The following is a 20420-nucleotide window of genomic DNA, read 5'->3' as shown; positions in this document are numbered from 1 at the left end:
TGAAATCAATTCATTTTGGTAACCAAAATTGTGTTGTCACTACAAGATAACACGATATTATGCAATAATGGTAATAAAGAACGATGATACATGTGTGTGTTGTGGCCAAAGCATGCATTAATAGGTGCCCGGATCAAGCATAGTCTTAATTTCGATTTTATATGAGCAATTGCTGCCTAAGCAAATGGTTTAATGATACAGGGGAGTAAGTATGTTGGTCGTGTGCAAGTAACCTCTAGATAATAGGATTTGTATTGGAGGGGATGTCATTTTTATCAAGAGCTTCTGCTGGTAACAAAAATATAAATAATACTAATGATGAACATAATAATCAAAACGATGATAATAATACGAATGGTAATAAAGAATATAAATGTTAATAAAATTTTATTGATCGTTACCTAGTGTTGACAATGTTAATGATGATTAAAATGATAACAGTTTAACATTTAATGTTCTTTTTTATCATAATCCATGTGAAATTTAAAAATGGAATGCATTTCAATTTGTATCCATCGAACAGTAGGCCTATGTGTGTGTACATGTATATACCCAATTACCCATCCTTTTCATGATTCACAAGACATTGATAGAGTAACCCTTTCTCAGGTCTGAAATCTCTTTTTATTTTCCGCTCGAATCAATTGTTTACTAATTTACTTATACCGTTCGTGATTACAAAAAACTGCTCAGAATGTCCATTTTTGGTCGATATGCAAAAGAAATTGTGCTCCCATTGATTAATTTTTGAAACCAGGGGCGGTGGAATGGGGGGGGGAATCAGCCCCTCCCCCAGTCTTCTTAGGGTTAATGCCCCCTCCACACTTCATCTGCGGGGCATAAAAGTTTTAAATAGCTTATATATCTTAGATGCAGTTGTAAGGATGACAATAGTTGCTTAACAATACAATTCCCTGGTTCTATCACAGAGATACATGCCCGGTAAGAGGATTTCTTGCTTAGAACCATCAATATACTTTTACTTTGGGTCTGACTAAAGCTAAAGTTTGGGGCCAGTCTTGAGAGGTTTGATGAAAGTGTTCACAATACAATGCAACACCATGTCACTTATATGACTGAGCATGTAGCAATGAACTACTTCTAATCTAAAATTAGAAAGATATTTGTGCAAAGTTGCATATGAAAATAACTCAAATCATCTTTTGCATGACCATAAAAGGGTCAACTGCCTCAAAATTTAATGTAATGCATGTTATAAGATATTGCATAATTAATTGCAGTTAGGGATTGAAAACTTACATAACAAATCATAGTCCCTCAGACATGGCCATAGTTTGTAAACCATTGTCCAAAACAAGGGCCAATTTTGTTTTAGCTGGAAGTATTTCACCAAAAAAAAGTAAGGCTTTAACACTAAAACATGCATAACTATAATGTGAAAATTCCTATTGGTCACAAGTCTATATTTTCAGATAACAGGACATAAATGTACAATGATTGCCGTAAGCAAGTAAGCTGTCTAAATATACTGTGCAGTAATGATTATAGCCACTTCAAACACATTTTTATACACACAAAAGAAATCAACTTATCAAAACAATAGGGATAGGAATAATATTAATGCAAGAAAACAATTTATAAAAAGGTACAATAATAATAATAATAAACAGTTCTTGTATAGCGCATATCACAATTATGAATAATGTCTCTATGTACAAAGCAAATACATTATCAAGGTCCATAACTGGACAAAAGAAATGATTTCAGTTTACATTTAAACAAGGATAAACAACTAGTTATTTTGTTTGGAGGATGATTTCAAAACCTTGGTCATTCAAATACAATTGTTCTTTGAGCAAATAACATACGAGTACAGTGTATGTGAAAGGTGAAATGAGTCCCTTTGGCCGGTTGGATAAGAATGTAGAGGTTGTTACTTTGAAACAAAAATTAGAAAATTTCCAGTAGATCATCTTTTGAGAGTTCTGCAAAACTATCTAAGCCAAGCCCCGAGTGGTCGGTGGAGAGTACCAATCAGGATGCAAGGCAAACTATCCCCTTATTGCTAACCAAAGTCAGGGGCCTATGTTTCAGTCCGGCCTGAATAGTAAAGAATGACTGCCGCCTCCAGAGAGTCCTGGTGCTCTACTGAGCAAAGACTACCGGCAATGCAATCTCAGGGAAACTCAGGAGGGTACACTTGATGTGTCTGGTGACACCAGTTTTTATATTGGAGCTCCCTTGGGTGTGGGCAGTGAGAAGTGCCTCAACATTGTCAACCTTTGTCCTCCAAGGAGAACCAGGTGGTGCCCATGAAGTAGGGGAGCTTAGCCTCGTTTCTCTCCTCCCTGTATATTGAGATGGTAAAAATGGTAAGAGAGAATATAAATGCGATGATCTGAGGAGAGCCTGGACCGAGGCGACCATGGTGGGGGCTGGCTAGAGGATTGAACCTGGGGTGCAGGAGACTTGCTATCAGATTGCCCAATCCGTCCAGACGGTCAGGGCCACTTGTAATCTGGTTACAGACAGTGTTCCAAAGCAACCACACATTAGAAGGGGTTGTTTGCTAATACAGGAGGCTTGGCTACATTCCTCTTCAACTTTGATGTACATCCATAAGTTTGGTGAAGTTAGAGTGAAAGAGGTCCAAGATTAGTGCCGTGTTGGCAGGGTATCTGAATCTGATTGAGAGGTTTTTTTTATATATTTATTTACTTTTATTTAGTACAACATATCTCTTCCAGATAAAGATGAAACATGATCAGCCAAAAGGTGTTCTACATTATAGTCCTGACACACGAAAAAATATATACAAAGCACAAAATTAACAAAAAGAGGTAATGACAATGTAACAACTATAATGGCTCATAATATAAAAAGAACTGTGATACTTGATTAATCCTATATCCACAATTCATGAACTATATCTATAAACTTTGAAAGTTAAGACAGCAATTCAATAATTACCTCCAACATGGCCAAAGTTCATTGACTTTAATCATGTAACCTGAATCTCGCACAGGATGTTCAGTGATGCTTGTTTACTCTTATGTCCAAGTTTTATGAACTAGACCAATATACCTTCAAAGTTATCATGGTAATTCAAAAAATACCCCCAACTTGGCCGAAGTTCATTGACCTTAAATGACCTTTGACCTAGGTCATGTGACCTGAAACTTGCACAGGATGTTCAGTAATACTTGATTACTCTTTCCTCTAAGTTTTATGAATCAGATCCATAAACTTTCAAAGTTGTCATGGTAATTCAACAAATACCCCCCAATTGGCCAAAGTTTGTTGACCATAAATTACCTTTGACCTTTGTCATGTGACCTTCAACTCAGGCAGGATCTTCAGTGATACATCATTACCTAAATGTCCAAGTTTCATGACCTAGATCCTTAAACTTTCAAAATTTATGACATTTCAAAAAGTTAACTTTGGTTAAGATTTTTATATCAATTCCCCCAACATGGTAAGCGCATTGACAGTAAATGACCTTTGACCTTGGAAATGTGACCTGAAACTCAGGCAGGATGTTCAGTAATACTTTATTGGCCTTATGTCCAAGTTTCATGAACTAGGTCCATTTACTAAGCTATGCTATCATTTCAAAAACCTTCAGTTAAGATTTGATATCGATGCTGCTGCCACCGCCGTCGGAAAAGCAGCACCTATATTCTCACTCTGTTATGCAGGCGAGACAAAAATTAGAAAAACAAAGGGACCTAAAATACAACCTTGAGGAATTCCTGTAGATATTTCTTTTGTTTTAGATTGTTTACCATGAGAAAAAAAACTCCTTTCTTTCTGTCCAGAAGGAAAGCTTTTAAACCCAAGAAGTTCAGTGTCAGAAATGTCATAATTATTCAGTTTGAAATGTAATAGTTTATGGTCGCTACAATCAAAACATTTAGAAATATCAAAGAAGCATGCACCAACTTTCTGTTTTTCGTTAAAAAATTTGTACCAATCATCAATAATCCTATGTAAACAGGTATTAGTCGAGTGATTTGGCAAGAAGGCATATTGGTCAATATTAATGAGATCGTTTGTCTGTAAATAAAATAAAAATTGGGATTGAACTTCCTTTCCCACTAATTTAGCAATATGACATACAACAGAACTTGGCATATAATTAGAAATGTGACTTGCTATATTGGGGTATATGCTCAGGACAGGTTGTGAGAGTGGCAGATAAAGAATGTGGCTATAGCTGTTTGGGGTGCTGATGGATTGCCAAACAGTGTATCAACCCATGGCTTAGGACTGCTGGTGGTGGAAAAAAACATGGAGCTCAAGGCCCACAGTGCTCACAAGCATTTTTCAAATTAAATAAAAGTTGTGACGTATCTCTGTCTTTCTTTTTGTTTGAACGAGTCTTTGCAATTCATGTTTTTTTTTTATTCATTTCATTACATTCATTTCATTTCATTTATTTTCCACAAATCAATCAAAATACAAAGAAAAACATACAACTCATTCCGAAATAGTATGCATAATTACAATATAAAAGCAGATTCTAAGTGGATGGACCTAAAGTAAAGCAAAAGCTTGTTGTGGATAGGCCCTTAACAAATAATTTATGTGTAATCATTGATAGCTACAAATAATTATAGAAAAAATAGAGCTGAGCTCAGAGAAAGTTACAGAAACTGGACAAGGACGAAAACAGAGAACGTTACAAGGAACAGGGGCACACAGGTTACTAGACAAGACAAGGAGGACAAAACAAGACATAAAAGAAAGAAGGAAAGAAGACCGTCTATTATATTGCTGTTCATGATTGCGACGTTTAAGCATGACGTAAAATATTTTGACAGAATTGATCGTATGCCAGTGAAATAGTAGACGGGTCCTTTGTAAGGGTATCTGCAGCTGTAAATATGAATACATGTAATTCATTACAATGGTAAACATACGGACATAGTGAGGGGATAGAGCACCTGGCAGACGAGGAAAAGAAAAAAACTTGATAGTTGCTAGGAGAGAAAAAGTATCAAAGGACCGAAGCAAACCTTAGAAGAGGTATGTGGTTTCCCTGGCTACCAGGTGCCCAATCCACTCTCTGACCGTCTTAAAAGTAATACACAAGGTCTTTAGTCATCACCTCTTATCTTTATACTCACCTTAGGAGCACAATTCCACCCCTATTTGAGCCAGTCGGTACCGGTTTGAAACCGTTTTTATATTTCTCTTGAGCATGTGGTTGTTTGTCATGGTTCTACTTCAATCAGAGCCTGTTAAATTTCTTAAGCCCTCATTTATCAACCACCTAGTAAGGAGCACATGGCTATTTGCTCACATTTCAACTCCTATCAGAGCCCTCACTTCGGGTCTGTGGCCTGCACTTTCTCATTATCTTTTTAGGAGCATGTGGCTATTTGTCCACAGTTCCACTCCTGTTAGAGCCTAACGTTAAGGGTCTCTCTTTCGATTCATTCTCACCCCCTGCAGCCCAGCATGTCTAACCTGTGCATGGGTGGACAGGTGGAGGTTGTTAGCACAGTAAAGTCAAACAAGTTCGGACCTGTAATGAGATAAAGAAGGCTAAAGGAAAGTGAGGGGCGAATGCCATCCCTGACCTTATTTGAACTGGTGTGTTGGCTCATTGAGAGTGCCTGTCTCACTACCGAGAGGTTAAGAGTTCAAGCCCCGGCCAACAGACGTAAAAAGATGGGAGTTGCTGCTACCCTGTTTGGCTTACAATACCTTAAGAGATAGAGCAACGTCAATCTGTACAGTGGCCAACGACTAATTGGGCAAAATGAATTTTCTGAGTATTTCTGTTTCAGATTTCTATTTCGAACAATGAAATACATGTATGAACTTTCATTTTCTTTCCAACACTGCTAAATGTTTAAGCTTTAATATATGCACAACAACAAAGAAAGCCTGTATATAAAGCGACCTACTGTATACAATAAGAGATGCATATGTCCGATCTTTTCTTTTTTGGTTCTTTTTTTGCAAATTACATATTGACATTAATTATAAAAAAAAAAAATCAATTAGCAGACCCAATCATGCAAGACGAGCAATTTTTTTTTTTTTTTTTGGGGGGGGCTCTCATTATTATGCAAAAATGCAATAAAAAGAACTCATTACGCCAAAAATGCAAATAAGACCTAATTATACAAAAAAGGAAAATTAGGTTGCTAAATAATTAAAATATAACATAAAAATTAGGTAAGCTAATTAGGCAAGCTTGAAAAAGGGACATATTTATACAAGGGTGAAAATTAGGTGTAATTAGCAATCAATAATTAATGTGCAGAAGCGCAAATTAAGTAAACTAATTATGCAAATAATTTAACCCTAACCCTATGCTCATTTATTCAATACTGCTGGCAATGAGTAATAGATGGTAAGGGAAAATATAAGTGATATCAAGACACCTTAAGCTTCTAAACCAAAACTTTTAAGCCTAATCTAGAGAGAATTATTTATTACTATTTCAAGTCCAAAAGCATGAAGCACTAGCCAATGCTCGAAGCACAACACCCAGACTCACAGAGGTTTATTCAAGTCTGAGATCTCGCTTGTACTAGTGTCAAGTGCTAGCAAACGCTATACACAAAGATGCCCAACATCACGCAGATGGACAGTGATATTGCACTAGATGTAACTTTGGGGTGTGTACTTCAGGACCATGTCTAAACTGAATCATTAAAGTGATAAAAGAAGAAGTGTGTTGGTAATGCATGCGACCAGAGACACTTTGGGCATGCGCACAAAGAATTTTTGTATATAAATTTGAACAGCTAAGGTAATGAATCAACTATCAAGACAGGTAGATATATCTAATTATTGACAAAAATAAATTTGCCCCTTTCTGCTAGAGAAATCTTTCTTTAAAAAATGAACTGATAAAACTATCAAAACAAACATCCCTAGAAATACTGGTTTTGAATCAAACCGTGGCCTGATAATGCATTATGGATACTGGCGGCCAATTGTAGATACTTATACATTCACCGATTCCTATCAGAATAGTTGTGAAAACATTTATTATCAACAGACCTTTTTCAATAGCTAGAGAGTACATGCATCTACACATCGCAAAATGATGGTCATGTTTGGTTTTTCATAATCAAAATACAGAATTAGTCCATGGTTTTAAAGGAGAAAATTACCCTGAAAATAAGTTGGATTTCATAAATGCAGGGAAATTAGAGAAAAAATATATAGAGTTATGAATTTTCAAAGTATAACATGTGTGATAGGGCCAATATCGCATGAATCGCATATGAGTGCAATATTGGTCTTAACTAGTGGAATATTTCGGTCATTCCATGAAATAAACCTATGTATTCCTCCAATAAATTGATTTTATTAATGAATACAAATAATTTTCTTATAAAAGGGGGAATAAAATGTGTCTGATCCAGCCAACAAATAAACCACTTTCACTTTTTTTAATGGATTTCGGGATTTTATGCCACACGACATATGGAGGAGCTACTGTGACATCACAACATTGAACAATTAAATTTCATGGTACATTTAAAGTGATTTTCATCAAATCTTGAACAATATTTTCTCTTATTTTAGTGCTTTTATCAAAACAAACTGATAACCAGGGTGATCTTCCCTTTTATAAAGTGGAGTTTCTTAATGCCAAGCCAAGGCTTTTTCTGTGCTACAGTCATCAGCATCTCAAAACATTTAAAGCTTTCATTCTTTTGCTGTGTTTGTCTTGAAGCAATTCACAGTCCTCATTAATAATAAAACTGATAAATGATATAGATATGCAAAGATTAAAGCAATGTAAAAAGCATGATTTTAAACAATGAAAAAAAAAGGAAGGATTTTGCCACGGTACAAACCGAGGAAACAAATCGTGCTTGGTAACAGGTGAGGGCGGGCTCTCCAGCATATCCCATGAGCCACTGTAAAGGGAAGTTGGATACAGGATCAATGAATAAGAAAAATATCCCATGCCCCCCCAAAAGAAAAATAACAACCAAGCAAATATCAAACTTAAATACCACTGTAAAACTACATGTACTATAAACCATGAACCCACAAAGTTAGCAATAGAAATGTCATGTAACCTTTACCTAACAAGAAATCTGATGTGTCCAAAGGACACAGATGCACCCGCTTAACGCGATTAGAAATTCATTCAATATGATTGAACTCAATATCGTGCAGAAACCAATATGCATATACACTGTATATAACGAACAAATTTAGACCTTTGACCTTAAGACTCACCCTCTCCTAATAGTCTCTGACAGAAGATATGACAGTCAGGTCATTTGATGTGACATGACAGTCGGGTCATTTGATGTGACATGACAGTCGGGTCATTTGATGTGACATGACAGTCGGGTCATTTGATGTGACATGACAGTCGGGTCATTTGATGTGACATGACAGTCGGGTCATTTGATGTGACATGACAGTCGGGTCATTTGATGTGACATGACAGTCGGGTCATTTGATGTGACATGACAGTCGGGTCATTTGATGTGACATGACAGTCGGGTCATTTGATGTGACATGACAGTCGGGTCATTTGATGTGACATGACAGTCGGGTCATTTGATGTGACATGACAGTCGGGTCATTTGATGTGACATGACAGTCGGGTCATTTGATGTGACATGACAGTCGGGTCATTTGATGTGACATGACAGTCGGGTCATTTGATGTGACATGACAGTCGGGTCATTTGATGTGACATGACAGTCGGGTCATTTGATGAGATATGACAGTCGGGTCATTTGATGTGACATGACAGTCGGGTCATTTGATGTGACATGACTGTATTTTGGTGTTATCGACCCAGACACCAAACATTTTTAATATCTGGTGAATATTTCCAAAGTTATCATGTGGAAATCAACTCGCATGTATGAGCTGTGACCTTTGACCTGCGGACTCTGAATTCGAACTCAGCCTTTACTTTGGTGTCATCTGCCTACACACCCAAATTTTTAAAAATCTGTTGAATATTTCATAAGTTATCATGCGGAAACCAACTCGCATATTTAATGAGCTGTGACCTTTAACCTGCGGACTCCGAATTCAAACTCAGCCTGTATTTAGGTGTCATCTACCTACACACCAAATTTTTAAAAAATCTGTTGAATATTTAATAATGCGGAAACCAACTCGCATATTTCATGAGCTGTGACCTTTGACCTGCGGACTCCGAATTCGAACTTAGCCTGAATTTTGGTGTCATCCACCTACATACCAAAATTTCATAAAATCCATCAAATATTTTTTGAGTTATTGTGTGGAATCCAAGTGGAGGGGGGGGGACGGAAGGAAAGACGGACAGGAGCAACACCTTAATGCCCCCTCAGGACTTCATCTGCGGGGGCATAAAAACAGGAAGATCATTTCCTGATTTTCTTATTGTCAAGATCTACCAATTATGCTAGTTTTCTCTATATCTGGCAAATCCTCATTAAATAATTAAAAGAAATCATGCATACATGTACATGCACCCATCTAACCCATCATCATGACTGTACCTCACAGAAGCCTCCATTAATTCTTTCTCTTAGCAAGCTGTCGAAATAAGCGTTTTTAAACCAAACCAACCTTCCAATTTACCTGTACATTTACACGAACTTAAAACAATAACAATTATTTTTGCATTCATATCACTGATGATGCTTCCGACAAGCAACACACACTTAAATTTTTATTCCTACACTTGTAAAATTCATATTGGTACCCCTTCTACACAAGCAAAATGGATCGTCGTAAGGACCAGTTTCTGAAAATTCAGTTTCACAATTAATTGGTAAATGAACGTATATACTTTAAACTCTCCCCAGGATAGCCGTGAATGTTTCACCCCAAGAGTACAAGGCTGGCTTGAATGGAAGAGGTGAGAGGAGCTTGAGTAGATATAAGATAGCTAGTTTGAATTGAAGAGGTAAGAGAGGCTTGAGTAGATGTAAGATAGCTAGTTTGAATTGAAGAGATGAGAGAGGCTTGAGTAGATATAAGATAGCTAGTTTGAATTGAAGAGATGAGAGAGGCTTGAGTAGATATAAGATAGCTAGTTTGAATTGAAGAGATGAGAGAGGCTTGAGTAGATATAAGATAGCTAGTTTGAATTGAAGAGGTAAGAGAGGCTTGAGTAGATGTAAGATAGCTAGTTTGAATTGAAGAGATGAGAGAGGCTTGAGTAGATATAAGATAGCTAGTTTGAATTGAGAGATGAGAGAGGCTTGAGTAGATATAAGATAGCTAGTTTGAATTGAGAGGTAAGAGAGGCTTGAGTAGATATAAGATAGCTAGTTTGAATTGAAGAGATGAGAGAGGCTTGAGTAGATGTAAGATAGCTAGTTTGAATTGAAGAGATGAGAGAGGCTTGAGTAGATATAAGATAGCTAGTTTGAATTGAGAGATGAGAGAGGCTTGAGTAGATATAAGATAGCTAGTTTGAATTGAAGAGGTAAGAGAGGCTTGAGTAGATATAAGATAGCTAGTTTGAATTGAGAGATGAGAGAGGCTTGAGTAGATATAAGATAGCTAGTTTGAATTGAAGAGGTAAGAGAGGCTTGAGTAGATATAAGATAGTTAGTTTGAATTGAAGAGATGAGAGAGGCTTGAGTAGATGTAAGATAGCTAGTTTGAATTGAAGAGGTAAGAGAGGCTTGAGTAGATATAAGATAGTTAGTTTGAATTGAAGAGATGAGAGAGGCTTGAGTAGATGTAAGATAGCTAGTTTGAATTGAAGAGATGAGAGAGGCTTGAGTAGATGTAAGATAGCTAGTTTGAATTGAAGAGATGAGAGAGGCTTGAGTAGATATAAGATAGCTAGTTTGAATTGAAGAGGTAAGAGAGGCTTGAGTAGATGTAAGATAGCTAGTTTGAATTGAAGAGATGAGAGAGGCTTGAGTAGATATAAGATAGCTAGTTTGAATTGAGAGATGAGAGAGGCTTGAGTAGATATAAGATAGCTAGTTTGAATTGAAGAGGTAAGAGAGGCTTGAGTAGATATAAGATAGCTAGTTTGAATTGAAGAGATGAGAGAGGCTTGAGTAGATATAAGATAGCTAGTTTGAATTGAGAGATGAGAGAGGCTTGAGTAGATATAAGATAGCTAGTTTGAATTGAAGAGGTAAGAGAGGCTTGAGTAGATATAAGATAGCTAGTTTGAATTGAAGAGGTAAGAGAGGCTTGAGTAGATATAAGATAGCTAGTTTGAATTGAGAGATGAGAGAGGCTTGAGTAGATATAAGATAGCTAGTTTGAATTGAAGAGATGAGAGAGGCTTGAGTAGATATAAGATAGCTAGTTTGAATTGAGAGATGAGAGAGGCTTGAGTAGATATAAGATAGCTAGTTTGAATTGAAGAGGTGAGAGGAGCTTGAGTAGATATAAGATAGCTAGTTTGAATTGAAGAGGTAAGAGAGGCTTGAGTAGATATAAGATAGCTAGTTTGAATTGAAGAGATGAGAGAGGCTTGAGTAGATATAAGATAGCTAGTTTGAATTGAGAGATGAGAGAGGCTTGAGTAGATATAAGATAGCTAGTTTGAATTGAAGAGATGAGAGAGGCTTGAGTAGATATAAGATAGCTTGTTTGAATTGAAGAGATGAGAGAGGCTTGAGTAGATATAAGATAGCTAGTTTGAATTGAAGAGATGAGAGAGGCTTGAGTAGATATAAGATAGCTAGTTTGAATTGAAGAGATGAGAGAGGCTTGAGTAGATATAAGATAGCTAGTTTGAATTGAAGAGATGAGAGAGGCTTGAGTAGATATAAGATAGCTAGTTTGAATTGAAGAGGTAAGAGAGGCTTGAGTAGATGTAAGATAGCTAGTTTGAATTGAAGAGATGAGAGAGGCTTGAGTAGATATAAGATAGCTAGTTTGAATTGAGAGATGAGAGAGGCTTGAGTAGATATAAGATAGCTAGTTTGAATTGAAGAGGTAAGAGAGGCTTGAGTAGATATAAGATAGCTAGTTTGAATTGAGAGATGAGAGAGGCTTGAGTAGATATAAGATAGCTAGTTTGAATTGAAGAGGTAAGAGAGGCTTGAGTAGATATAAGATAGTTAGTTTGAATTGAAGAGATGAGAGAGGCTTGAGTAGATGTAAGATAGCTAGTTTGAATTGAAGAGGTAAGAGAGGCTTGAGTAGATATAAGATAGTTAGTTTGAATTGAAGAGATGAGAGAGGCTTGAGTAGATGTAAGATAGCTAGTTTGAATTGAAGAGATGAGAGAGGCTTGAGTAGATGTAAGATAGCTAGTTTGAATTGAAGAGATGAGAGAGGCTTGAGTAGATATAAGATAGCTAGTTTGAATTGAGAGATGAGAGAGGCTTGAGTAGATATAAGATAGCTAGTTTGAATTGAAGAGATGAGAGAGGCTTGAGTAGATATAAGATAGCTAGTTTGAATTGAAGAGATGAGAGAGGCTTGAGTAGATATAAGATAGCTAGTTTGAATTGAAGAGATGAGAGAGGCTTGAGTAGATATAAGATAGCTAGTTTGAATTGAGAGATGAGAGAGGCTTGAGTAGATATAAGATAGCTAGTTTGAATTGAAGAGGTAAGAGAGGATTGAGTAGATATAAGATAGTTAGTTTGAATTGAGAGATGAGAGAGGCTTGAGTAGATATAAGATAGCTAGTTTGAATTGAAGAGGTAAGAGAGGCTTGAGTAGATATAAGATAGCTAGTTTGAATTGAAGAGATGAGAGAGGCTTGAGTAGATGTAAGATAGCTAGTTTGAATTGAAGAGATGAGAGAGGCTTGAGTAGATATAAGATAGCTTGTTTGAATTGAAGAGATGAGAGAGGCTTGAGTAGATATAAGATAGCTAGTTTGAATTGAAGAGGTGAGAGAGGCTTGAGTAGATATAAGATAGCTAGTTTGAATTGAAGAGATGTGAGAAGGCTGTCTCAAGCTTCTCTTTCTGGTTAACAGTCCTTTTAAAGATGACATTTGCTTCCAAAGATACTCCACTTTCTCTCCTCTCCATTTTAAATATTCCTCTATCCACTTTTTCTTAGTCCTTTCTAGGACCTTACACATTGTGTACTACAAACTCCTTTTGTGAATCTTAACAATATCATAATAAATTGATTCTAAAGATGCATCATCCATGTCATATTCCAGACAACAGAGAGAATGTGGAAATCCAAGCAGGCTGAATGTCATGGCTAAGCCAACTGAAATAAAAACAGTCTGCCTAGCAGCATATACTATGATAATAAGAAAGAACAAAAGGACTTCTGCAAGAATAGATGAAATTCTTGGGATAAAGGGGAGCCTAAGAATAAGAGCCCAATTTGGACATGATAAAAATGCAATTTTGGGAGAGCATTTATGTGTGTGATTGTAAAGATGTTCTACCAAGCAAATGAAAGAATTAACGCATACCTTTGTAAGTTGCACTATTTTATGTCGAGATACATGTAGATGGGTGCATTACTCATGCATGCAAACACGCTTTGTTTGAGTAAATGTATTTGGGATAGGCCAGCTTTTGGTAAAATGTAAGTAGATTGAAGTGGATAAGCAAAGACTCATGGATACATATCCTTTTAATAAAGAAACTATAATCAATCAGAAAAACCCATGAAAGGTTATATTGATGATTTGTTGGTAGTAATATAACTCAACAACCCAAGGTTCCATGGAAGTTATCAAAAGGAGGAAATGTACCACATGAAAAGTTATGCAATGAGATGAAATGAGGTCCATACATGGATGGGGAAAGAGGAAAGGAGACATCATAGCAGTATGCTTGAAAGAGAGATGTGTATGAAGATGATAAGAATACTTTTCTTTCTAAGTTAAAACTATTCCCCATTCTGAACAACCAGACAGGTGTGAAGTAAAATACAGAAACCAGAAAAAAGGTAATAAATCATAGAAGTTACAAAAATATTCATTGTTATGAGATACACATGTATAAAAGAAGTAATCATTTGATTCTTTGAATGTTACATTAAGTTTAGAATTACAAGAGACCATGAAATGAAATCTAACAAAAAACTGAAGCAAGTACAAATAGCTCTGAGTTTAAAACAAGCATTACCATATAACCAATACAACAAAATAAGCACATAATAATAGGAGCATAGTTGCATTTTTCTGTCTACTTGACAACTTTGTACAGGCACACTAATATGCATAAGTGTTCATATATATTATATATAACAGAGAGAATATATATGTAATGCATATAGTCACCTTCCAAAGGTGGGTGGGGCATCTTTTGCCCTGGGGGAGAGTGGAGCATCATAAGGTTCATGCTGGAGAAGACTGTGGAACAAAGAATACGTGGATGCTCAACTTAAAATATTCCAAAAGATACACAGCACTTTACGCCAGGGGGCACAAACATTAAAAGAATTATGGAGTAGAAGTAATTAGAAATGATATTTATAATATTGAAAATATGTATTTGCAGTTACTTGAATTACAGCAATATTAGTAAATGCTAATGTAGGGTCCCATGAACTATTTATAGATTTAATACATGCATGAAACTATATACATGTACATGAATAGATGGCTCATGAAACCAATCAGTTCAGTTGAATTTTGTCATATTTTGAATGCGAGGACATTTGGACAACAATCCTTTGCAATGATCTATTATTGAAAATAGTTAAAAACCCCAGAATAGTGACCTACAGGGTTGGCAAACATGATTCAGGTTTAATACATGTACTTTGTTATGACTAGAAAAATCACTGAAGGTGATTATTATCCCTCTATGCTGTGACTATGGTAATGCAGCTTTGAAAACATTTAGAAAATGAATCTTGCAAGTCTCTACCCCACGGTGAATATTTTTGACAACTTTCATGATCCACAGGGAGTTTTACTTGAGAATAAGTTGAAAACTGATGAAGTAGTTTGAATCACAAGGTTTTAAACTAATTATCAGATTTCTACCTGTACATGTATATACCCCCTTCAAACTTTAATAAGTGGGGGTATAAAGATATCATCGGCTGTCATGCGAACCGTTGTATCAGTCAATTTTGATCAAAGAAATCAATTTTGAGATGTTTGCAGAAAATGAAAGTACAAGTCCTACTCTATTCATAATTAAATTTCTAGGCAGCAAGATATCAGATGATTTTCACGACGGAGCCATAATTTTTTAAAATAAAATGCGCAATCCAATTGGAATCATGTACTGGAACAGAGCGATACGACGTTTTGACTTCCGGCAAATTCCAATGCGCACGGTCAGCCAAACCGTCGTATCGGCACTGGGCACTGCACTGAATTTGCACGTAAAAAGCGATAAGACGTTTTGACTGATCGTGCACACTGAAATCGCGGTCAGTCAAAATGTTATTCCTTATGCCGTTTCTGTACAGGAAAAATTGACAATGTGTGAAGGCAGTATTATGGTCAGAAGAAGTACTGATTTAACCTTTACCAGTCCAAATATAGGGACAGTGATTTTCTGCACCGTGGATTTGGGAGTAATATATGTTGTAGTTCTGTGATTTATTAACTTTACTACAGATATCTTCCTGTTTTTGCTGTCTTCTGTATTTTTTTTTTAATTTGTGATTTTCCATTCACTCGTACTCGTGTCTTCCTGCTGTGGTTGCCCAGGGCATATCGTGATATACCTGTAATTTGTATTGACTTTATGTAAACAGAATTGTCACTTTTTCTTGAATACAAAGTCTCTGAGGAAACAGAATTCCTGATTTCAGACAGGCTGAAACGTAATTTAAAATTTTCTGAAATGGAAAAGGCAATTTGTTAGAAAAACAGAAAATCACTGTCCCTACACATGAAATATTTTATTTCATAATAATTGATAATGCTTATTTATAGGATAAATCCACCCCAACAAAAACATGATTTGAATAAAAAGAGAAAAATTAAACATGCATAACACTGAAAATTTCATCAAAATCGGATGTAAAATAAGTTATGGCATTTTAAAATTTTGCTTCAGTTCACATAACAGTTATATGCACATCTCGGTCGGTATGCAAATGAGGAACTGATGACATCACTATTTCTTTTGTATTTAATTATATGAAATATCTTTATTTTCTCGTCATTGTCATGTGAAATGAAGTTTCATTCTTCCCTGAACACATGAAATTCCATTATTTTAACATTTTGTGCTTCAGGCAAGGAGGTCCTAATCGTCAAATTCTTAAAAATTGAAATATTGTATAACTCAAACAATAAAAAAAAAAAAAAAATTAGTGAGTGACATCATCAACTTTCTCATTTGGATGTAAGTGGCTCGTTCATATAACTATTTTGTTAAAATATGCAAAACTTTGAAATGTCATAACTTTCTTATTTTACATCTGATTTTGATGAAATTTTCAGCATTGTGCTTGTCTGATTTTTCTCTATTATTCAAATAAACATTTTTCTGAGGTGAACTTGAACTTTAAGCATTATTACCTTAAGTCATCACAGTGGTTCTCAATCAATTAAATATGCAATATGATCTTTTAACCACTAAATGACCTATGACCTTGGTCATTCTCACACACAAATATGTGATATGTGACAGACTAAAAGGATAAGTGTTCACTAGATCTCTGCTAAACTTTGTTCATGCGAAACAATAAAATAAAGCTCCTAGAATGCGCCTTTTTGTTACATTCTTTGAAGAATTCCTGACAATTGCATTTGAAAAAAATGTCCAATTTCACAATTGATTTCTTATTTTCTTGTACCATGAATTTCTCATGTACTTTTTTACCGTTTGATGAATTCTTTTATGGTTATTTTTATTGCAGAACATATTTGAAGCATAATTATGCTAAGAACAATAAATTTGAGCATATTTATGACTTTAGTTGCATTCAAATGCTACCAGCGACTGTATATCAATGACAACTTTTAATGGGGAAATTCATGTGGTCAATAAGTTGATTTTTAATAAAAAAATTAAAATAAAATCCATTGAGAATAAATAGAGTTTTTGAAAATTTGTATTGTCATATGCGAGCAGCTCCCCCATATATCATGTAATATAAATTCCATAAAACCCATGTCTTAAGTGTAATATGATGAATAAAAATATTTCTATTACAGAAAAAGGTGTAAATTGATGTGTCTGATATATCTAGCCCCTGAATAATATCGCTTTCAATTTCTCTTTAGAAATAAAAATTCATTTCACAGCATATGGAGGAACTGCTAGTCTGCAAAGTCAGAAAATGAAAAGTTTAAACATTCATAACTATGACTTTCTTCAGATTTTCATCACACCTCCCCAAATATTTTTCTCAAAATGTTCTGTTTTTATTAAGACAACCTTGTCAAGGTGAAATTCTCCTTTAATCCTAGCCTATCTGATATGCGTCAGGCAAGGGCGCAGCCCGAGCGCCCCTTACCACTGGTAAAGACGAAAAACGAATTTCTACGAACCCCAACTAAGCTTTAATACACATAACTGTCCGCGAACACGCACCAATAAGCAAAGAGGCTTGAACATGAAGTATTATGAATATTAACGAGCTCATTAAAAAGTTTATATTAACGAGTGAGCTCGTTAAAAAGAATATTCACGGGCTCACTTCGCTCAAAATGGCGTTCACGAGAGATTTCAAGTCTGACAGAATTAAAGAGAGTTTGAAATATGCTGCCAAAAAGCTCAGAATAGACAACTTTAAGGATCTGCAGGCTTCAGCGATATGTTCAGTACTTAATGGAGAGGATTGTTTTGTACGTTTACCGACTGGATTCGGAAAAAGTGCAATATACCAGGCTCTGCCAATGTCGTGTGACTTTCTATGTTATGAGACTGAGAGTGGGAGCATGAGCAGTGAGACAGAAGCTACCAGTGCCAGCTGCAGGGAAGACCACTTCGAAGCAGGTATAAGATGTCAGAGAGAAAACAAATAATTGTTCAATTAAGCTCTAAATAAAATAGAATGTTCAACACAAAAGCGTATTTCTTATTATAAATAATTAAATAAAAAATTTAAGAAATATGAGGAAACAAAAGGTTTATTAAATTTTTGATTTTCTGAATGAACCCACGTACGAATGAACTCGCCCAATAAAATCATAGACTGCGATGATATTTGATTGGTTAAAAAATACAGTTGATCGCCATATAAGGGATATCTCATGAAAGATGCATAATAAAAAGTATGTCACGCATATAACCATAATGCATATTGATGACTTTACCAGTGATGATAGGCGCTCGGGCTTCGCACTCGCCCGTCAGTCTGCTTCGCGCGACCAGCAACTTGCCCTCTATAGCCTGGCGCATATCAGATAGGCTACTTGAATCCCTGAAATGGTATCAATTGACTCCTATTGATAGCACACAGGGTCACGGGACAGTAGATAAATAGACAATGTTTATGTTGTCATGTACAAATTCACAAAATGCTGTTGAGTATTACAAATTTATATTATCAAGCATTTCAAAGGGGTGTATGAGAATGAAAACATATTACACAGGAGTTTTGCTGAATACAATGCTGGGCTATGGGCGAACTGCAATAAAACAGAAATCGATACAGAAATCTATACTAAGCTAAATAATTTGGAGGATACATAGCACGAAAAAATAGAAAAGATAAAAAATTGGAGGAAAAATTGAATTTGCAAACCTATTATTCTCCCTTCATTGACAAATGAAGATAGTAGAAAGGAAAAGGAGGGGGGGGGGGGGAGAAAAAAAGATAATAATAATCTTAGTAAAATCAATATCGCAAAATAAGAAAATTGGGTGGAGACAAAATATAAAAACTTTATAGTGTCAATGATGTGCAATACAAATTCTGTAAAAACATTGCAAAATCATATGTATGTATCCAGTAATGGGTAATTGGGTACCTCTGATATAAGTACAAAAAGAAGAATGTGACCGCATTGAATATACTTGACATAACAACATACCTTAAGAGAAACCTTCAAATGGAAATTAGACATTGCATTAAAGTTGACTCAAATTCAACTATTAATATCATTTAAAATCCAAGACATGGTGTATGTGTGGCATTACTTTTTCCTTTAAAATACTTCAATAAGCAATTATTTACATTGTTTCTTTATATCTGTTCCATTCATGTGTAGAGGCTCTCTGCAGATCTTGGCAATCTATATTAATATTTGATTAGGTTATAATACAAACCTTGTTATCGTTTGGAGTTTCTCAAGCCTGGATAGGGTCTGTGTACTCCCTTCTGATCCACTTTGACCCCCTCCTCCTCTTGGTGAAGCTTGCTGGCCTTGCCATGCTAATACAGAAATATGTAACATGGTGAAAATGTAAATAAGCCTACATCATTGAGAGATATACATGTATTGTACATTCATGTTGAAATATTAATAACCTTTGTTACATGAAGTTCATCCATATTTTATCACCCCTAAAAAATATCTAAGGTGAAAGAAGGCATCCATGGCTACCCCAACCCTTTCCCATTTAAACAAGGTTTTAGCAATATTGTGATTTGCCCACTTGTTAAAATAAATGGAAATATCACGATCTCCTTTGCCACACAACAGAACTGTATCCAAAGTGAGACACGAGTGCAGAGATGTGTGTCACAAGAGAAAAGATAAATTATCAGTCCATTCTTGGATGCTAAGTGTTTTCAAACACATTATAACACAAAAATGAGTACATGGCACTGTACTATTTTTTAGTGTATTGTAGTGTAGTGAAATTACTCGACATCGATCTTTCAGGACTGAAAGGGAACTGATAATTTATCTTTTTAATTTCAGTAACTGGCCCAATTACACTACTTTTTAGAAAATATTGACTTTGGAATAACATTTCATATTCGGAATGTAAATTTTACCAGTATAATAGCAGCTGAGAGCAGGTTATTTGTCTCCTGTTTCAACTCTCTAGATCAATTAATTCCTGACCATGATCATGGTACATACATTGCTTTTCTTTGAACATTTTTTATCTATCTTGTCTGTTCTTTCAAATTATATTTCTTCCCACATTCCTTCATTTCTTATTCATTTAAAATTTAAGAAATTGATATTAATATGGACATTTCAGAGGGTAAATATTAAATACAAGGCAAAAGCGATTTTGTGTCTCGCCCACTTATGAAAATAACCGGAAATATTGTGATTTGCGAGGGCATGCAACAGAATTGGATCGAAACTTCATTATGAAATGACTGTGATGGAATAACACTTGTCATAAGAGCCTTGCACGTTAACTTTAATGTTGACCTGAAAATGACCTTTGACCTTACCATGTGACCTCCAACTGCAGCATGCAGGTTCCTCCAAGTCCGTCTACCATCCAAGTTTTGGTTGAAAAGTGACTTTCGGTTGCGTAAAGTGTCATAAGAGAGTCTTGCGTGTAAACTTTAACGTTGACCTGAAAATAACCTTTGACCTTACCATGTGACCTCCAACTGCAGCATAACATGCAGGTCCCTCAAGTCCATCTACCATCCAAGTTTGGTGGAAAAGTGACTTACGGTTAGGGAGTTAGGTGTCATAAGAGAGTCTTGCGTGTAAACTTTAAAGTTGA

General features: G+C 35.6%; 1 protein-coding gene across 3 annotated transcripts in view; it reads right to left on the bottom strand.

Moving 5' to 3' along the window:
* Positions 1-20420, bottom strand: part of LOC121431933 (protein FAM13A-like) — a 205311-nt gene that overhangs the window by 29562 nt on the left and 155329 nt on the right. Inside the window, exons 15-17 of one of the 3 annotated variants that reach the window (XM_041629710.1) lie at positions 19047-19152; positions 14141-14212; positions 7794-7856 (exon numbers count right to left, since the gene is read on the bottom strand). In XM_041629710.1, the coding sequence (XP_041485644.1) occupies positions 7794-7856; positions 14141-14212; positions 19047-19152 (241 nt within the window). The remainder of the gene's footprint in view (positions 1-7793; positions 7857-14140; positions 14213-19046; positions 19153-20420) is intronic. The other 2 variants (XM_041629711.1, XM_041629712.1) reach the window with 2 other exon arrangements.

This window comes from Lytechinus variegatus, chromosome 18, assembly GCF_018143015.1.
Source record: "Lytechinus variegatus isolate NC3 chromosome 18, Lvar_3.0, whole genome shotgun sequence".
NCBI classification, from domain to species: Eukaryota; Metazoa; Echinodermata; class Echinoidea; order Temnopleuroida; family Toxopneustidae; genus Lytechinus; species Lytechinus variegatus.
Note: the sequence above shows the minus strand (reverse complement) of the source record. Positions and strands in the feature narration are given on the sequence as shown.